Source organism: Ailuropoda melanoleuca, chromosome 16 (genome assembly GCF_002007445.2).
Source record: "Ailuropoda melanoleuca isolate Jingjing chromosome 16, ASM200744v2, whole genome shotgun sequence".
Classification (NCBI taxonomy): Eukaryota; Metazoa; Chordata; class Mammalia; order Carnivora; family Ursidae; genus Ailuropoda; species Ailuropoda melanoleuca.
In genome coordinates this window covers 41,470,920-41,492,453 of record NC_048233.1, presented here as the reverse complement: position 1 = coordinate 41,492,453, position 21,534 = coordinate 41,470,920, and the positions used below count along the sequence as shown (strand labels likewise).

The following is a 21,534-nucleotide window of genomic DNA, read 5'->3' as shown; positions in this document are numbered from 1 at the left end:
TCTCTTAATCAGCATCGTGCTGTGCAGATCCCAATCAGAACGACTACTCTCGGTCCAGTCATTATTTTCAGTAAAAAGAAAGGCCAGGAATTATCAAAGGCTTCTGTCTCCAAGCTTTGTGAACAATTTCTTAGGAAAAAGGAGGCAAATTTCTGCAGCAGAAGCCCATAAAAACAAATTTACATTAAATAACTCCCTAGTTGACAATGGCAAAAGTGCCTAAATGTCTGTATATATGACTTATCCAGGAGTTGTATGCGTATCTTTGCAGTCACGCCTATAGATGAAGTACCGGTGACGTACAAAAGCAGGGCTCAGGATCATGGGATCAGAGCAAATAGTGCGTTAAGTGCCCATTTTATCACCAGCTCTGTGCCCAGCAAGGACACTTCAATTTTAAATGAATACCAGTGTGTATTCATAATGTTGGAAAGCTAGAAATTGCCGTGATATAACAGAAAGTCAAAGTCTCTGTTTCAAATATTCAATGCATATCGTTCATTCATTCACATTTTACAGTTGAAACACATCTTTCTGAAGTTCAGACCCATACATATACAAACGTACTCAATCTCTTACACACCTGCACACACACACACACACACACAATCTATACAACACCCTTACTCCCTACCATACCACAAAGTGCTTCCCCACCTGAAAGTACAAATAATGAAGTCTGCTCTAAGTCTTCTGTCATCAGTTACATTTCCCAAAGAGACACAGGGATGCATACATGCAGCTGGCATACTAACGTGGAGTTACGCTGCTCTCTCGCGATAGTTTCAAGTCCTGGTCAGTACTTCCGGGAAGTAACCAGTCTGAATACTTTGGCTCATGTTTCTACTCTCAAATGTGCTCTCAAGTCTGCAACATCTGGACCAGCCTCATGAAATTACATGTGATATAACTAACATACCCAGGAAACTGATTTTCAGCTTAAGGTTAACACCTAAAAAATTTCAAGTCTTCACCAAGGCCCCATGGTAATAAGAGTGCAAACCTTGGTCAGTGTTGTAAGGGCAGAGAAAATATGAGAGCACGTCGATGGAAAAATCACTTGCTACTTTCACGAAGCCTTGGCTTACCTTCTCCCACGTAAACATGCTGTCATTACCTTCACAAGCAAGAATCACAGGCATAGGCCCGTTTGGCCTTATATGGTTATCCATTAATGCCTCTTATGACTGGCCACAAACACACATACGAACACAACCAGGCATACAACCACACATACATAATCACACCCAGAACATCAATAAAGTAAGCAGACAACTTACGCCATCATGATGACACTGAAATCTAACCAGTTCCACGGATCCCGTAAAAAGGTAAAGCCATCTATGCAGAAACCTCTTGCAATGATTTTCACTAGTGATTCAAATGTATAAATCCCTGTGAATGTGTACCTGTCAAAGAAATGGAGAGCTTGAGGTAATTTCTGAACAGACGGAAACTTTAAATGAATCTTTTAAGACAACAGTGCCTGAAGTGTGGTTTCAACTACTAGACGAAACAGGATGGGCACAGCCAATGCAGGAGAAAGGAAGGCAGGAAGAGAAAGGGATGCTTTGAAGAAAACTTACCGAAACACAAAACCAAGAACTTGGGAATGTTGCCCTGGGTGCCATCTAGTAGGTGATCATTTTGAACCAGGTGAGGAGGCCCCAGAGCTATTTCTAACTTTAGACAAGTTAAAAAAAAAAAAAAAAGGAAATCTCATGTTGGAGAAGAAGGCAGTGCCATGAGGGACTAACTGGGGGTACAAGATGGCGCTGGGGCAGCAAGTCAAAGGCACTGGCCAGCACAGGAGAGGGTGGAGGTGAAGGGCAGTAACTTCCAGAGCGCACTTTCTCTTTCTAGAGTTGACTTCTAAGGATATTTCCTAAATTCCACATGGATCCTCACCCCTCTCTGTGAAGTAAAGAGTGGGAAAAAGCCAATTTTTTTCCTTGATGAATAAACTGTGCAAAGCAAGATTCAATGTGTAAAAATCTTTAAAACAAGCAAGCGAGCAGACAAATAAATAAATGAGCTACTTACTCCACGTTCTTCGACCATTCAGGAGGATTACTAAAAGTCATGAATACACAGTTGGTCAAAATAGTGCACATAATGATCATGCTAAATACTGTAGAAAAGAGTCAAGGGAGGATACACAAATCTGGGCTGTTCGCCTCCTCAGAAAGCAAACACATCTCACATTGGCTATCATGGGAATTAAGTCAGTAACCTGAAAGGAGACAAAGCACAGAGGACAAGGAAACAGCGAGGCGATAATGAAAGCCACCATGAACACAGAATGCTGCCATATGTACCCACACCTGACCAGAGAACTGTGGGTGGACACAGCAGGACAGCCGCTCTCTTTCTTTCAAAAGGGCTGACATTGCTCTACTTCTTTTGGGTAAAACATCCCCCCCACTCTTGCCACATTGGCCTCAGCTATGGAATAAGCTTCTAAATACCTGTATACGTAGTAACCAGAAATCTACCAGTCTACCAGGTGCCGAAGTCATCAGGTGAGAAAGTACATTACATCTGATCTATATTATTCGGTACACATTTATTGTTAATTACCTTATCTTACATAACTAGTTATTTGAAAATCCACATGCAATTAATGGATCACTTTTGTTTTTTTTTTAATTGAAGTACAGTTGGCACATAATGTTATGTTAGTTTCAGGTGTAGAACGTAACGGTTCACTTTTTCCCCTAGTTCTCCAAAGGGCTGAATTGTCCTTAGAGGGGAAGGCAACAGCTGCTATGTGTGGCATCTGAACAATTTGGGAGACCAGTCATGGCCTGTTGGGTAAGGATTTCAAGGACATATGCACCACCATACTCCTAAGAATTAGATGATGGGGTAGGTTCATCTGATCATTCTGAAAGTGTCCAGGAGTGTTTATGGATAACAAACCATTTTGCTGCCTTTTCAGTTCCACCCAAGATTTTTCTCAGCCCTTTCTGTTCTTGTCTACTGAGAAAAAAATAAACTCCTTTAGGTCAGCATGTGAGTTACTCAAACTCAAACTGTCACTTTAATAAGCACAGAAACCATATCTCATTTGTTGCTAACTCACTCTCTCTTGCTAATGGCATTCACCATCTTCACTCTACTAATGGAATTTTTAAAAGAAAAAATACTTCTTACAGCTGGATTTTTCTTCACTTCAGCTCGATTTTTCTTCCAGGAATAAGAACACATTCCAATTAGAAGAGAATAAGACACAGTCTTCTGAACAAAAGGGGAAGAAGTCCATTGTGAATTATTTATTCCAGAGCAATGTTCCCTATAAACTACAGATTTCAGAATCGGGCTGCTAAATTCTTAGAGTTAATAAAATGTGGCAAGAGCTGAGCAAACCAATTTACAAGTTGCTACTGCCACTTTCCTCATCCTACTCGGAGAATACAATATCCTTTGGGGCACTGGACTAAAGACTGACAAACTAAATACCAACCATAAAATTTAAAGTCACTGTGAAAAGTTGCTAAACTCATCACATGATTTTTCATCTGTCATACACGCCCCTATATTAATAAGATACAAAATTCAGGCCACAGGAATAAATTGGCATTTTCTGTTGAAGGGGAGTAAAAATACCCCAGAAGACTCATATCAGGCTTGCAGTCCAGATCTAAACCTCTGTACTGAGGAGACCATTTAATCCGAGAAACTATCTCAGGCACTTTCCATGCTCATTGCTCAAGAAATCAGAAATATTCAAGGCAGATCTCTAAAAGCATTCATTCAACTCTGTACTCAAGAAGTGGCCTTCCAAAAAAATTCTAATATTGGACTCATGTTTGTGGGTGTGTGTGTATGTGTTAAAAAACTGAATCGTTTGCTTCAGAATGAAATTACTGAGCTCTGGGCACTTTAAAAAGTTAAGACTTCGGTTACGGGGTACCATCTTAATTTGTCTCTCTTCATGATACCAACAAAATTCCAGACTCCCATGATATCGTCCTAGGAAAAAAGAATTTGCTGAAGCTCAGCTCAGGGTCTGGCAGACGCTGACTCAAACTTCTGACTGGTGGGGCAGTCAACGACACTACTGATAAAATACTTAATATACAATTCAATTGTCAAAGTTCAGAAACATATACTATATACCAGTGACCATGCAAATGCTGCAGTCAGTCCGCATTTGTAGAAAAGGATATGAATGTATCAAAATTTTAATAGCTATTCTTCTTATCAGGTTAAAAGGACTTAAAATGTACAAGGCAGGCGTGGCACTAAATCTGAACAGAGTTTTCCCTCTGTTTAATACTACAAAGGTCTGTGGAGAAAGAAAAAGAGAAGTTATTAAAGCATGGGAATTAATCACCACACGCAACAACATTTTTCAAGGCAAGAAATAAACAAACTCAAACGTACTTGTAATTTTGACTTCCTAGTTTGGTTTCTAAGGCAAGAAACCTTAAGGCACCATAGCTTTCTTTCCCTCCCCACCCTCCCTTGCCCTGCCCCAGATTATATACATAATATACAGTGGCTACTATCTTAGCAGTTTTACACATTTCTATACATTTCTTTCTTTCAGAAAAAAGCCATTTGAATTATACCTAGGCTGTCCTCTGCCAGCTCTGGATAAGACACTGAAGTTCATTAACTTGGGATTTGTTCACCCAACAAATGTTTCCTATATCCCCACTATGTTCCAGGCAATGTTCTAGGTGCTTGGGAAATAGGCTACATGGTGCAGGGAGCTTATATTCTAACGGGGAGGACAGACAACAAATAAAAAAACATAACAAATAAGTAAATGATATACAACGTGGTAAGTGCTATGGAAAAAGGAGGAAGATGAGGGAAGGGGAGACGTAGAGTGCAGGGGTCAGGGGATGGGTGAATGGAGAGGTGACCCGTTTTAAAGGAGGTGGTTAGGGTACACTTACTGAGAAGAAAGAATTGAGCAAAGAATCGAAATAAGTGAGAAGAGCTGTTTATTCTGCCCGTATTTACCGACCAAGTCTACTCTATCGGCTTTTAAGAGCCTCCATGATCAATCAGCCTTGCCAAAATCATTCAACCATATTTCCCAACATGAATCTTCCTGCCTTGACAAACTAGTACATATTATAGTAACTCATAACTTTGGCCTTTGCTCACATTGCTCATACTACCCACAATGCCTTTTCTTGCCTCATGAATTCAATTCAATCAAAGTGCTTCTGAGCATCTATGTTGTGCTAAACTCTGCGATACAAAATTGGATAAAACTGTACTTTTAGGGAAGACATATATGTGAACTAGTAATTATGATGCAGGGTAAATACAAAGTTCAATAACAAAAACATGTGTAATGAATGAGAGGCAACAGGAGGGAGAGTTTTTTTCTCCCCTTGGGTAGAGAATGAAAGGGAGGAGAGTGAGCTGGAAGGTGTTCACAAAGGTAACTTGTATTTGGAAAGGGATTCAAGGATACAAGGGAAGGGCTGGCAGATAAAGGGTGAAGGCTGGCAGGGAAAGGGAATAGAATAGAATGTGCAGAGGCACAGTAGCACATAACTGTGGGTCGTTCTCAGGGAACTGACAGGTAATTCGGGGTTGATGGAGGGGAAACAGAGAAGGGGTGCCGCGGACCATGAAGCTGAAGGTGTGGGGGCCTATGAGACTGAGCTCCTAAGGAGACAAGGCCAGTAGCAAGCACACAGCACTAGTACCTCACTGTGCGGATAAAAGAGCAAATGGCCAAAGATAAGCCGTTTTAAGTAGGCTCTTAAAAAAAAAAAGAGTCAAGCAATACATGCTTGTAATTATATATAAGGCACAGAAGACTTAAGTTTTATCTCATTACCCAAAGCTAACCTTTGTTGCTTATATATCTTTTTTTGTACATCTTCTCAGAACTTTTCTGTGTAAATACACGCACACAGATACAGCCTTAAAAAGACTCTCTTTCTCCCTCAGATGGGATCGCACTGTAAACAGTCTTCTGCACCTTGCATTAAAACAATGAACCCCCACAAAGAAAAGCCCAGGACCAGATGGCTTCACTGATGAATTCTACCAAGTGTTTAAAGAATTAATACCAATCCTTTGCAAACTCTTCCAAAAAATAGAAGAGGACACACTTCCCAACTCATTCTGTAAGGCCAGTATTGCCCTAATATAAAACCAGACAAAGACATCACGAGAAGAAAAATCAAAACCATAATATCCCTATGAATATAGACACAAAAGCCTCAACAAAATACCAGCAAACTGAATCCAGCATATATAAAGGATTATACACCATTATCAAGTGGGATTTATCCCAGAAATGCAAGGATGATTTAACATGTGACAATCAATCGATGTAATGCAACATACTAATAAAATAAAGGCAATAACCACTAGACGATCTCAACAGATGCAGAAAAAGCATTCAACAGAGTCCAATACTCTTTTATAATAAAAACACCCAACAAACTAGAAATAGAAGGGAACTTCCTTAACCTGATAAAGAGCATCTATGAAAAAGCCACATGCTAATATCACATTTAATGATAAAACTGAAAGCTTTCTCCCTAAAATTAGGAACAAGACAAGGATGTCCCTCTCACCACTTCTATTCAACACTGTACTGGTTGTTCTAGGCAAGGCAATTAAGCAAGTAAAACTATTTTTATTTGCAGATGAAACGATCCTATATATGGAAAACTCTAAGGAATACATACACACAAAACTATCAGAGCTCATAAACAAGTTCAGTACGGTTTCAAGATACAAGATCAATATACAAAAATCAGTTATATTTCCATACACTAGCAATAAACAATCCAAAAATTAGGAAATTAAGAAAACAACTCCATTTACAAGAGCATCCAAAAGAACAAAATACCTAGGAATAAATGTAATAAAAGAAGTATAAGACTTGTACAGTGAAAACTACAAAACATCATCAAAAGAAATTAAAGAAGACCTAAACCAGTGGAAAGCATCTCGTGCTCAGAGATTAGAAGATGTAATGTTGTTAAGATGGCAATACTCCCCAAACTAATCTACAAATTCATTGCAATGTCAATCAAAATTTCAACTGCCTTTTTGGGCAGAAATTAACAAGTTGAAAAATTCATACTCAATTCATATAGAAATGCAAGGGAACCAAAAGAGCCAAAACAATTTTGAAAAATAAGAACAAATTTGAGGACTCATACTTTCCTGTTTCAAAGCTTACTACAAAGCTACAGTAATCAAGACTGTGGTACTAGCATAAAGATAGCCATATCAATCAACAGAACAGAATTGCGAATTCAGAAATAAACCCATACAACTAGGCAAATTGATTTTTGACAAAGGTGCCAAGACAATTCAAAGGAGAAAGAGTAGCCTTCAAGAATCAGTGCTGCAACAATTAGACAACCACATGCAAAAGAACGAATCTGGACCTTTACCTCACACCTTATATAAAAATTAACTCAAAATAGATCAAAGATCTAAATGTAAGAGCTAAAATGATAAAACTCTTAGAAGAAAACATGTGTGTAAATCTTCACATCTTTCAATTAGGCAATGATGTCATACTTGTGACACCTAAAGCACAAGCAACCAAATTAAAAAGAAAAATTAGACTTCATCAAAATTCAAAATTTTGTGCAATAAATGACACTACCAAGAAGGTTAAAAAAAAAAACACCCACAGAATGGGAAAAAATATTTGCAAATTGTGAATCTAAGAAGGGCCTAGCAGCCAGACTAGAAAAGGACTCTTAGAACTCAACAGTGAAAGTTAAAAAAAAGAATCCAATTTTAAAGTAGACATTTCTACAAGGCAGACGGACAAACTTCATGTGCCACTAGGCACATGAAAAGATGTTCAACATCATTAGTCATTAAGGAAATGCAAATAAAACCACAATGAGACAGCACTTCACACCTACCAGGATGATCATAATGGGAAAAAAAAAAAAGAACATGGAAAAGAACAAGTGCTGGCAATGATACGGAGAAATTGGAACACTCACATATTACTGGCAGACTGTAAAATGGTGCAGCCACTTTGGAAAACAGTTTGGCAGTTCTTCAAAAGTTAAACACAGAGTCACCATATGACCCAGCAATTCCACTCCCAGGTATGTGCCCAGGAGAACTGAAAACAGGTAGTCACACAAAAACTCATACACAAAGTTCATTAAAGCATTATTCAAAATGCTGCAAAAGTATAAATGACCAGAAATGTCCATCAATGATGGATGAATAAACAAAATATGGTCTATCTATATAATGGAATATTATTCAATCTTAAAAAGGAATGAGATTAATTTATATGTTACAATATGGATGAACCTTGAAGACATCATGCTAAGTGAAATAAGACACGAAGGGACAGATCCACTTCTATGAGGAACCTGGAATAGGCAGATTCATAGAGATAGAAAGTAGAATGGAGTTTACCAGGCACTAGAGAAGGGGAAATGGAGAGACTGTTTAATGGGTATAAGTTACCTTTTGGGAAGATGAAAAAGCTGTAGAAATGGATAGTGGTGATGGTTGTATAACATGATGGATATATTTAGTATCACTGAATTGTGCACTTAAAAATGGTTAAAATGGTAAATTTTATGTTACATATATTTTACCATAATAAAAATATATACATTATTATCCGAAGAGTGCCCAGTAAGGTGTTATTGACAAATTTTTAAAAATCAGCTTTATTCCAAGTCAAATAATATAAATAAGAATAGTAATAGCCAAAAATGGTTCCTAACTCATTCTGAACTTCAGAATGATTTGAAGAACTTCTTGAAAACTAAAGACATCTGGGCCAAGAAAAAACGAAAGAAAGAAATGAAAGATTATACATGCCACAACATGGGTGAACCTTGAAAATCTTAAAAAGAATTCAGACACAAAAGGCCGCATACTATAGGACTCTATTTACATGAAATGTCCAGAGGAGGCAGATCTATGACAGAAAGTTGGTTAGTTGTTGCCTAGGGCTGAATGGAGAGGGGGGATGAGGAGTCACTGCTAAGGGGTCTCTCTGGGGTGATGAGAATGTTCTAGAATTAGTGTTGACGACTGCACAACCTGTGAACAAAACACCAATGAACTGCATGCTTTAAAATGGTGAACTGTCTAGCCTGTGAATGATATTTCAGTAAAAAACAAACACCACAGCAACAAAACAAAAAAATGAATCATTTAAGAACTATAAGACATATACAAAGGTCTAAAGAATGATACCAACAACATCCATGTACCCATCAGTTACTGAAGAGATAAGGCCTTACTGTGCTGCTCCTTGCAAGCTCTCCAAAGCACATCCCCTCTTCCCACAGAGGAAGCATGATTTTGAAATTGGTCCTGAGGTCCCACTTTTTAATGAAATATTCCCAATTACTCTGAGCTCTCCCTTTTCTGAATTCCTATTTATACTTGGACTTTGTGCCTTTCATTCCACTCTAAGACTTTTTTTTTTTTTTAACCCTCCCTCTATTCCATCCAGTTACCCCCAAAACTAAGTTTTACACTCTCAGAGGACAGGACTCAATCTCACATTTCTTTCCATAGTTCCCATAACCCAAACCCAAGCCACACACTCCCAATAAACAGCTGCCAACAGATTTCTTTTTTAAAGATCCTTTCCTCTCATCGTCTAGTCTTTCCTTTCCTAATCTGGCAGTCATGCCTTTCTCCCAGTAGAAAAGCGGTGCTGGTGTTGAGCCATATACATTCTGGAAATGCTCAATTCACCCTCCCTAGTGTTCGAGACTGCACTGTGATAATGTTCTTCCTGTGACTAGAGGGCACTGGCTCTGGAGGGGCATGCTGCAGGACTGCAGGAAAGCCAAATCTTAATGCAAAAGGGAGCAGTAGACCCAGGGTTAAGCTGAAACAGGTCAAAGGCCAGATCTTCCATATTTTGGCTACCCAAAGAAACAAAGACCCCGGGACTTTCCAGGAACCTCCTTTCCGAAGTACTTGTCTGCCTCTGGGTTTCTATAGCAACTCCCTCTATGAAAATGCCAAGCCTTTTAAATAACTTCCTCATTCAACCTCCTAATATTCCTGTGAAGTTTGGGTGAAGGAGGGGTTATTATCCTCCATGCATTTTACAAAAGCTCGGGAGAGGGACACCACCTATCAAAGGTCATGCAGCAAAGAGCAGTATATTTTGCCAAGTTTAGAGCCTCTTTACAGCTTCTCCTGTGCCATACTGAGAGGCTGTTCAGTGGCAGTGTGGCAGAGAATGAAATGGTATGGGGGATGGATTCATTGGTGAATGGGAAATTTGAGCCCCTGGGGCACACGACATAAAAGTCTAAGCAGCAATGAAAGAAGCACTGGCCGTGTCCCAGGATCTAAACACCACCAGGCCAGGCCTTTACAGAATCACCCACCTGCCTTAGAGGAAGACAGGGAACGGGACTTTTAAACGTGGTGTGCTCCACACCCTCCGCCTGACCTCTGAGTTTGACCGCAGTGGAGAGACAGTCCCGAAGTACCACTGAGGGCACTTCCGACTGCGGAGTGGGCGTCTGCACATTAACGACTATCTGCGGCCTGGTTAGCGAACAACTGCTTACAAGTCTGAGGTGAGGGACAAGGAGAAGAGGCAAAAGAAAAAGAAGACAGGAAGAAACGGAAACTGTGAGCCTTGGTTGAAGAAAAGCCAGGAGGCAGAGAGGGTTCTGAATTAGTGAGGAGCTGGCAAGGAAAGTAGGGATCTCTGGTGAATTTAAAAACTATGGTTTTATAGGTATAAAGACTTTATTAAGAACGTTTGATGTGGGGCGCCTGGGTGGCTCAAATGGTTAAGCAGCTGCCTTCGGCTCAGGTCATGATCCCAGGGTCCTGGGATCGAGTCCCACAGTGGGCTCTCTGCTCAGCAGGGAGTCGGCTTCTCCCTCTCCCTCTGCCGCTCCCCTGCTCGTGTTCTCTCTGCCAAAAAAGTAAATAAAAATCTGAAAAGAAAAAAAAAAGAATGTTTTATGTTTTATGTGTGAAGTAGAAATTTCACAGTTAATTTAGGTATTGAATAGTGCACATAGAGTAAAAACAGTTTATCAGCACTCCCTTCTAAATATTTACATCCTAGATCTTCATCAAGTAAAAAAGAAGGTATCGTTTTTCTCCTCAAAGAGAAATAAACACACGGTCCACACAAAACCGCCTGCAGTGAACATGAATCGTCCATACTTCCAGTAGCAGGCTGTATTACAACAAAACATACTTTATTGTTAAAATAATTAGTACGCATGCTTAATTTATATGCAGTTTTTCATAACTGCCTCTTTTCTTAAAGATTTTATTTATTTATTTGAGAGAGGGGGAACATGAGTAGGGGGGAGGGGCCCAGGGAGAAGCAGACTCCTCGCTGAGCAGGGAGCCCGATGTGGGGCTCCATCCCAGGACCCTGGCACCATGACCTGAGCCAAAGGCGGACACTTAACCGACTGAGCCACCCAGATGCCACTTTCATAACTGCACCTTTAGCATAAAACAAGACGGTGTGTGGACTAAGACAAGTACTCGAAGCTTAGGAATCCCCCTTTTGACGCTGGCACTTGCAGGGCTTACGTGACAAACAGCATAGCATGTCTCAGGCCAGCAGATCTCCTTTGTAAAGAGCCGCAGTAAATACTGTAGGCTCTGTGGGCTGCACAGTCAACTCAACCCCGCCGCTGTGGTGCACAAGTCCCCACAGACAGCACGTAAACAAGTAAGAGTGTCTGTGTTCCAGTAAAACTTTATTTATGGACAAGGAAATTTAAGTTTCATATAATTTTCACACCTCACAAAATACTATCCTTCCTTTGACTTTTCCATAACTATTTAAAAGTGTATAAGCCCTTCTGAACCCACGGGCTATCCAACAACAAATGGCAGAGATGATCTGACCCACGGGGCACAGCTGGGTGACCCCTGTCACACACGAACACCAGTTCCAGACCTAGGCCCGACGGGCCGCATAGGAGTTATCCGAGCATCTTCTGTAAGAAGTACAGCTTCCCAAGTCCCACCCCAGAGGTTCGGGATTCAATAAGCTGCAGGGGAATCTGTGCTCACCAGGACTGGGGACTGCCAGTCATCTTCCAGGTCACTAAAATGGGGGGGGGGATTCAAACACCCGTCTTCAAACACTTAGGTTCCCCTGTTTCACCTGCCTCTACTAGCTGTATGGCCTGGGTGAGCCATTTCCCTCGTCTATGAGAGAGAGGGCTGCCTGATGGGCGTGCCCAGGCTCTTTCCTGCTCTGGTATCTGTGATTCTGTGGTTTAGAAAATATGCGGGAGCATCCGAGATGAAGTGCCACAAAGCAGCGAGCCATACCTTTGAGGAGAAAGCCTATTATTATTTATTCTTTCACATTACGTCTTGGTAGAACTCTCCTGAATTGGTTGTTTTGCTCCTTCAATGTGATACTCTGTCGAGTCCAGGGTCGACAGCTGTGATACTACCCTGAAAACCATACTTCTGTGGGCAGAGGGCAGCACGGAGCAGTCCCAGGGCAGAAGTGCACCAAGGGCTGCTTCCCCCCTCCCCAGCACGCCCTGTCTCCCCTGCTTCTATGCCCTGTTCCTGGCAGAACAGTGAAGAGCAGAGAGAAAATGAATGGGGATGACTGGTGAGGGGCTGACTTTAAAAAAATACATATTTAAAGCACTTTAAAGCCATATGCGTGGCCAATAAAATCTCAGTAATCGTCATTAAACTGCTGATGAGAATCTAGAAAAGGAGTTTTGTCCCTTGTTCAACACTGGATTGATTTTCAAAACCCAGGAAGAATGAATGGGAAGGACAGCAAGCTTTGGATTCTTACAAGAATACTTCCTAAGCAAGAATCACTTGGTGTCCATGAAGTCCAATAATATTTTACCTAATCTGTCTTAAATTAGATCTTTGTGAAGTAAATGAATTAAAAGGAAAATTGAAATTGAATTGTGGTTTACTGCCCAAGGGGAAATATCGGTTTATAAAAACAGCCACTGGACGCGTTTGAGCACAAGGCCCATTAAGAACAGTGGAACTCTTAACGAGTTATGGCACGGAGTTTTAATAAATATGTCATGCCGGCATAAAATGAACCTTCTGAAAAGCACAGGCTTTTCATTTCTAATTAGCAACGTGGGGCTTGGAGCACAGGATGGAGGAGCTTTGCCACTGCTAATTCAGGGTAAGACGTATTTTCTTTGGGGTCTACCGTGAAGGGAAGAGACACTGCGCACGGTCAGGGACAAGCACATTCGTACACACACCACACAAATCCTAGCACCCTGCAAATGCAGTCCAATAAATGCACGTAGGTACCAAAGTACGGCAGTGCAGCCAATATAATGGCATGTGGTCACCCTCACCCCACCTCAGGATCGGATTCTTGCAATCATACAAAAAGTGTAGGTTAAAATAATAAAGGGTACACAAATACGAAAAGACATTACGGAGAAGAGTACTCGATGCAGGGGTGGAATATATCACAGACCAGAAAGCTTCTTAGAGAAAGGTTTACTGTCCAGCCCCTGGTTTGCTGTGGGACACACAGCCCAGCAGAGTGACTCTCCCTTCAACTGAGTTCTCCCTCTCCTGGTGAGGTCATCATCTCCGTTAGGGCAAAAGTAACCCTCATGGACCTAATGACCTCTGGCTATAATGAACATCAAGGCGCCCAGGGACTGAGCCAATCTACAAGAGGGAAGCTGGGAACCAATGTCCTTTGAGTCTATCTAGCTAGAGCTGTTACAGACACTGACTTATGACTGTCTCCCCGAGTTTGGCTCCTGGATCTTAACTGTTTTGGTCTCTAGAACCCCCTGACCCTCTTATTTTTAGCTGAATTCTCTCCCCTTCAGTTCTTGCCTGTCTCAACCTCATATATATATACTGTCTTCTCGCAGACCTACGTACTCCCTCTGAACCAGGCAACTGGCCAGTTTGACTTACATTAGTTGTTAGCTCTTTCCCGCCTAACTATAAAGTGTTAATTCTGGTAACTTCTACTAAGGGCACATTCTCTCTGCCTGTTGGCTTCGGAGTGTGCATGCACAGTTCTCTGTCCCATAACAATCTAAATACAGCCGATCTGCAGAGCAGCCACACCAGCGACAGCAGCAGCAGCCCACTGTCCGCTCGTCAACAGCAATCTGGCATTCACTTCCGAGTGACTATCTACAGAGCCCATCTAGCAGGCAGCAAATCAATGTCCCTTCCAAGGTCCCCCAGTTTAGTAAAGGGACATCTAAGGCTGAATCTAAACAGCTTCTACTTTAGACGAGGAAGCTGTCGGGAAATAAATGACCTGCACTGCCAAAACGACTACACCATGTTGAAGAGTCCAGATGCCTTTCTGTTCCCTCAAGTGAAATCACGATTGCAGTCCCATGTGCCTCAGGAAAGGCTCCAGCAAAGGCACAACTGGCCTGCATTTCTTCAGTACCTGTGTCCTAGCACTCAGCTGCCTTTTAAAACTGAACTAAAGCCGGACATGAAACATGGAAAAATTTTTTTCCCTTTAGGCTATACTTTCATTTGAACTATAAATATTTTTTATTTTATTTTATTTTGTTATTTTTTTAAGTAGGCTCCACAAACACAGCGCTTGAACTCACAACCCTGAGATCAAGACCTGAGCCAAGATCAAGGGTTGGACGCTTAACTGACTGAGCACCCAGGGGTCCCGAACTATGAATACTTAGAGCCCTCGTCTTCCAAGTCTCTATTCCACTACACTGAGGATTAGGCAAGACAGACATCTAAATCTCACATTTATGTTTTTACTGCTTTTGATCATTGACAGTTGTACCTATGAGCCTATCTGAGGACTAACATTGAATATTAAGCATTTACTCCGTGGCAGGCAGCCTACTAAGACGCCCATTCAGTATCTGTCTCACAGCAACCACTTCGTGAGGTAGGTAGGTACTATTTTCCAGATGATGAAACTGAGGCGGAAAGTCAGGTAACTTTCCCAAGACCACAAAATTATTTATTAAGTGGCAAAACTTAGAACTGAGCTGAGGCGGTCTAACCCCAAAGCCTGTGCTCTTATAAGGCAATTTTTAAAAAGCTTCAAAAAATCTAACTTCTCACTTTACAGCCAAGAGACCAAGCACAGACACCTCTGCTCACACTAACACCGCAGAGCTGAGAGTTACTAGGGGCCAGGTCTCCTGGCGTCTGGTCCTGAATGCTTTTTCCCACACCAGGTCATCCGGTCCAATCCTTGGGTCAATGAAGCAATCTCTCTTACTTAATACCTTTAACTCTGGCAAAAGGGAAACCCCTGCATATCCCTCGGAGATCACAGCAGCTGGTTATGGCCATGGTCTTTTTCCCAAGTAAAGCTGGATGAAGGTAATGCTGGCACCACATCCATCTGTGGCTTTATTGTTTTCCAGGTGCTTCTGCATACACTTGCTCGTTTGGTTGGACCTTGTAACCTCATGTCCTCCAACCCACATTTGGAGCAGCTGACCCCCTTCCTGCCCACATCCTGGTCACGGGAAGCCATACCTGGCAGAACAGCAGCGCCGTGCACCTGCTCCAGCGCTAAAACCAGCATGATGCCGCTCCCTAGAGGCTGGGCAGCCCTGAACCTCCTACATGGCCACTCTTCCTTGCTGCCCTTCAATATGAATTTGCCTTTGATCTCTTTCCCCTTTACCCTCTTAGGGTACACAGACTGCAGCTGCTCTGGGGTAAAGCAAAATGCACGTGTGTTATATAAAGCATATTAACCCCCTTAGTCACTGTACTCATATTCCAGAATATTCTATATTCTTGCTTTCCTCTCTCTTAGAGAGCAGTGGAGTGTTTTCTATAGAGGCTCTGAGGCCACAAAGACCCGGATTCAAGGCACAGCTCCACGGCTTATTAGCTGTCATGATCTTTGTCGATTTCTTTAGGTTGTTAAGACTCGGTTTTCTTATTGATAAAATAGGATACTGATTAATAGTACCTACTTTATCAGGTTATGAGAATTAAATGAAGATTCACCAGAAGTCCTCGCTACAGGGTCTGGCACAGAACAAACCCTCAATGGACATGATTAGGACGCTGCTGCGGCCATCACACAGACTACTGTCACTCCTGCTCTCTGGCTCCCAACAGGGGGTGGCCATGAGGAAACCCCGAGGGCTACCATTCACATTAGTACTCACACACTTGGCACAAGACTGTAGGATAAGCTAGACCAAGTATCCAGAGTCACTAGGAGACACCTGTATGGCTGCACTGAATGGCTCAAGATGGGCCCCAGAGCTTATGTCAGACCTAAGAACTCTGGAAGTGGGAGAAAATAAACACGGCTTAGTACACACACATTGGGATCCAATCTGCCTCTCAACGGGAGCCATGGCAAACCACACTCCATGCTCTCGTCACAACCAAACCCACTGTCTGAAACAATTCAGTCCTTCCCATGCCCCTCTGCCTTTGCATGTACCAGTCTTTTTACCCGAACTGCTCTTTCTTCTCTTTTGCAACAGGTAAAAATTTTAACCATATTTTAATACTTTAAGGTCCAGCTCAACTACCACCTCCTCTCTGCAGATGGCCCCATTCAACTCTCTTAAACAGAATTATCCTTCCTTCCTGTGTGTCTCCGCTTGGCACTTAATTCGATTAGAGCAGTTCACGTAGTGTTGTCATTTTTATGTACACATCTTTATCTCTCACTGGACCCTGAGGTCCTTAAAGCAGGGCTATGGCTTCCAACTACTGTTTCTTCTACATGTTTACTGAACATATGAATTAATCTCTTAGACATGAAGAAGTGATCAGACAACTAACCTATAACTACACGCAACTTTCTGCTCAGTGCCTAATCGACCTTTTCCACCCTTTAGCTCACCCGCCCATAAGAATTATTTGTTGTAGTTTGAAAAGTCTTCTCATCTTTTCTGTGTCTTAGATACCATGCTAAAGATACAGCCTGAAATAGATACACTAAAAAACAAAACAAAAACCTCAAAACACCATATAGTAACTTCATATTGAGGCAGCGTAAAATGCTAGAAAATTATCTAAAAGTGATAGAACACAAAAACAAAAAATGAGTCTGCAGTTTACGCTATAGAGACAGCATGGTATGGCCGAAAGACCACGAACATTAAATCACACATCCCTGCGCCTGAAATCTGGCTCTGCCCCACACTAACTCAGGGAATCTGAGCAATTGAGATTTCTGAGTCACAATATTTTCTTACTTATAAAAATACGCAACATTCTATTGACAGGTCCTTAAGGTTGGTAACCCTTAAGAACTGCAGAAAATTGGGGAGTCGATAATGATGTCTAGAATTTGGGTGGTGTCATCCACTAAAATAGCAGATGAAAGAAGGAGGTTTGAGAAGAGAAACGACTTCAATATGAAACACACTGAGTTACCTGTGGGAAACCCAGCTAGAGATGACTGGCAAGCTGCTGAATATTAAGGAGTGTTCCAGGCTGGAGATACAGATTCAAGAGTACTGAGAGAATGGGTGACATCACCAAGGGAGAGTGTGTCAAACGAGAGGAACATGGGCCACGTACGGAACCTGGGAGAGGTGCCGGAAATGGAAGAGAAGGAATGATCGGAGATATACGGAGCATTAAGCCAAGGAAGAGAAGAGCTGCAAGAATTAGGGAGGAATCAACAGTATCAAATACAGCAGAGAGGTTCGGTGGGATAAGAAGTAAAACAATGTCCGATAAATTCGGCAATTTGACATCAAAGAGGATCTTACCATGAGAATGTCAGCAGAGAGGTGAGGATGCAGAGTCAGGCTGCAAGGATGGGGAAGTGGGTGGGAGGCATGCAGGTGGCGATGATGAGTAAAGGCTACTCTTTACAAGTTTCAATGGCAGAGGAGAAGAGAGGTTAGACTAGCTGGTGATGTGGGCTCAAGTGAGGGCTTGTTAGAATGGGAGAGGCTTTGGGAGTGTTTATAGGCTGAGAGGAAGGAACCAGGGTGCAAAGGGAAAGACTGACAGACTAGAAAAGTGAGAGGAAAACTGAGAGAGTGAAGTTCTAGAGAAGGCTGGAAGGCATGGGTGGGGTCAGAGGCACAGGGAGAGGGACTGGCCTTGAACAGCAGACAGGGGACCTCATCCTGTGAAACTGGAGGGATCTTTTGTTCAAACTTGCTTACACAGGCCAAACTTTGTAACCACAACGAAGCTGAGGAACAGGAGTACCTCTTCAGAGCCAGTATCGAAAATTCTGCTGCTAGGTTCAGAGTTGGCAGAAATTGTCATATAATGGGGCAATCCTAATCTTGAACTGTGTCAAACAAGGTTAGATGTAAAGAACAACATGTAAAGAATTTACAACTCATCTGAATATGGAAACAATTAGTAAGAGAAGCAGCCCTCTGTATAATGATGCCACAGGCTTATTCTCTTTGACTAATAAAGAATTTAAAATATGGTTATTGTCAGAAGATGAGCAATATCACTGTGATCTTGAGAGGTCCTCCACCACTTCCAATGGCCATCATTAACTAACCCATTCAACAGGTCAATTTTTATTAAAATAAAAATATTTCACGACCCTGGAGAAACCATCAGAGACTAATTCCTAAAACTATCAATCAGTGGAGTTTTATGGCTGAGGTGATTAATAACACACATTCTAGAATTCAGGCGGAAGGTTGTCTCTTCTACATTAACACGGCTCAGGGCTTTGGAACTGCAACTTAGTACTTGTGCAAGGAATTGAGAAGACCCGAGGCTTTTTTTCTGGAGCAAATGCTAGGTCCTTCTGCAGGTGCCCCTGTGACTCACACTGATGCTGAAATGTGCTGGACTCCTGCCTATGTGAAAATCGAAGACTGGCAAAATCTCTCAACAGAGTGTTACTGGCTTTTAAGTAACTCAGAATATCTGCATTATGGGTCCTTTTAAAGATTATAATTTAGTGCTTGATAAAAGCCTATTTAAGACACCGAATATCTAGACAGTGCGTAGCCTTTGATTCTTCTGTATTCCCTAGGTTTAGTCTCTTACCAAGTTAGAGCACCACAACCACTCCAGTACCTAGACCATATTATCTTTAATGTGCATATCATTATCTGTAATGATTTATTTCTTTACTTGTTTATTATCTGTCTCCCCAACAAAAACTAAGTTCCAAGAAGAGCATAAAGGGCTTGTCTGATTTGTTCCCGAGGGCATGGAACAGAGCCTGGGCCTACAGAAAACGCTCAATAACAATTTATCACATTATCAAATGAATGACTGAATGCTTGACTCTGTCCTTAACCTTCCACAACCAATCACAAAATCCTATCAATTTATCTCTGTAACAGCTCTTGACTTCATCCACTGCCCTTACTTTTCACTTCCACCATATTTGGACCCTCATCACCTCACAGCTGGTCTCTTTTTCTCTGGCCCACCCTACATATCACATTCACGTCCCTAAAGCTCTACTTTGATCACATATCCCCACTCCCCAACACCTCCAGTAGGTCTCTGCTGTTTATCGAATAAAGACCAAACTTCCTTGTCTCATATGGAGTCCTCCATGATCTGGCTCCAGCTCTCCCTCCCCAGCCTTATCTCCCATGGTTCCTCACTCATTTCCCCACATTCCAGTCAAGTCAGACTACTCCACTTTTTCTTCCATTGTTCTACGCCCTTGTCTCTGAGCCTTTGCTCGCGTTGTTCATTCTGCCTAGAATGTTTCGGTCTATCCCTCTTTTCTAAACTCCAAAGCCTGATTCAAATACTACTCTTACTATGAAGTAAGTAAGGCCCTTTCTGGGGCTCCCTTGTCAAAAATTATATCATACTATACACTGCCATGTTATAAGCTACTTAAGGGTGAAGAATGGACTTTATTAATCTTTGTTTCCCCAAGAGAACCAAACAGACCCCTGCCCCGTAAGGCCTCACATATTGGAAGTACTCAAGAAGTATTTTTGTTGAATAAATGGGTCATGTTTTATATGAGGCAACCCAAACTGGCATATATGTCAATGTCCATTTTTCTCATTCTCTTTTTAGTCAGTTAATACAGGGGAAGTAACACAACTCACACAGCCAAGAAAGAAGCAAAACACTTAATAAAGGTAGACATGACAGGACAACCTATAATGTTCTGGAAATAACATCCTTTGTATAATACGCACATGATACCAATAAACCAAGAAGAGATTCAAGCATGAGGGGGAGGCTATTAACCCATGACCTTTGATAAAGTCTTTCCAACTCTAAGTTTCTACAAGAGGAGAGATAAGACTGGTAGCACTTAACAACAGTCTGCAGCCCTCTGAAAATATCTAAAATGTCAGGAAAACGATTTCCTGATCTACTTCCTCAGCCCCTAAAGGAAACTAATTCTTTGGGAAAGGAAAAGATATACTGGTAATCAGTCTCTTTTCCCTCCAAAGTTCAATTCATTTTGGTCAATGGGAAAATTTTTATTAGAAAAAATATCATGTCACCTTTCATGTTCAGAGCACTCAGAAAAGTACATAGTGTTTTCATATAGTGTTTCATAATTTAATCAACAGATATGGATTGAACACTTACTACAGGGCAGGCACTGCTCCAGCCGATGAGCACACAAGATGAACAATAAACAAACACATGGCAGGTGCTGCTAAGCGCTAGGGAGAAAAAGGAAGCAGGGCTGAAGCAACAGGCTGTTTTGTTTTATATAGGCTAGTCGAGAAATGACCTTCACAGCAACCTGGCAAAACAGGCAGGATATTAGCTATTAGCCTCCTCTTAATTTCCTAGATTAGGGAAACTGACACCCTGCATGGTTAGGTGACATGCTCAGGATGGCCTAGAATAGGTAGGGATAGGATCAGAAACCAGGCTTCCCAACACTTGGTCTATTGCTAAGGTTTTAAAGAGGATTTGGATGTGGGAATATTCAGCTAAATTCCTTCCCCTCTAGAGAGTGATGTTTGGAGAATAGAAAAGCACCCCACACACGCACATCCTTAACCCATCACCCTGACGATGGCCTGCCTCCCACTGGTGCACAAGCATTTGCCTCACTTTGATTTGGGGGATAAAGTAACAGAAACATCATTTTTTAAAATATTGTTGCAAAATGGCTTTTTAAAAACAAAGTTTTAAAATATGTAGTTTTTGGGGCGCCTGGGTGGCACAGCGGTTAAGCATCTGCCTTTGGCTCAGGGCGTGATCCCGGCGTTATGGGATCGAGCCCCACATCAGGCTCCTCTGCTATGAGCCTGCTTCTTCCTCTCCCACTCCCCCTGCTTGCGTTCCCTCTCTTGCTGGCTGTCTCTATCTCTGTCAAATAAATAAATAAAATCTTAAAAAAAAAAAAAAAAGCCCTGATGCGGGAGAGATTTAAAATAAAATAAAATAAAATAAAATAAAATAAAATAAAATAAAATAAAATAAAATATGTAGTTTTTATTTAGAACAGAAAGGAGCATCTAGGCTTATTGTGCAAAAGCAGGAAATGCAACACCTCATTAGTAATACTTCAAATCACACCTAATGAACATAAACTCTCCTTAAGCAGCCTGTCTCTGTTCTGCACACCTGTTGAAGAGTGTGTGAAAATAGATTCAGCAAGGATTTTCTGCCAGGAGCGCTTGGGACTCTGTGTGTGTGTGTGTGTGT

The 21,534-nt window shown here is 41.6% G+C and overlaps 1 protein-coding gene across 1 annotated transcript in view; it reads right to left on the bottom strand.

The window, feature by feature from the left end:
* SCN8A (sodium voltage-gated channel alpha subunit 8) overlaps positions 1-21,534 on the bottom strand; it is a 195,503-nt gene that overhangs the window by 99,321 nt on the left and 74,648 nt on the right. The window contains 3 exon segments of the mRNA XM_034645208.1: positions 1,281-1,409; positions 2,044-2,133; positions 4,173-4,291. Of these exon segments, the coding sequence (XP_034501099.1) occupies positions 1,281-1,409; positions 2,044-2,133; positions 4,173-4,291 (338 nt within the window).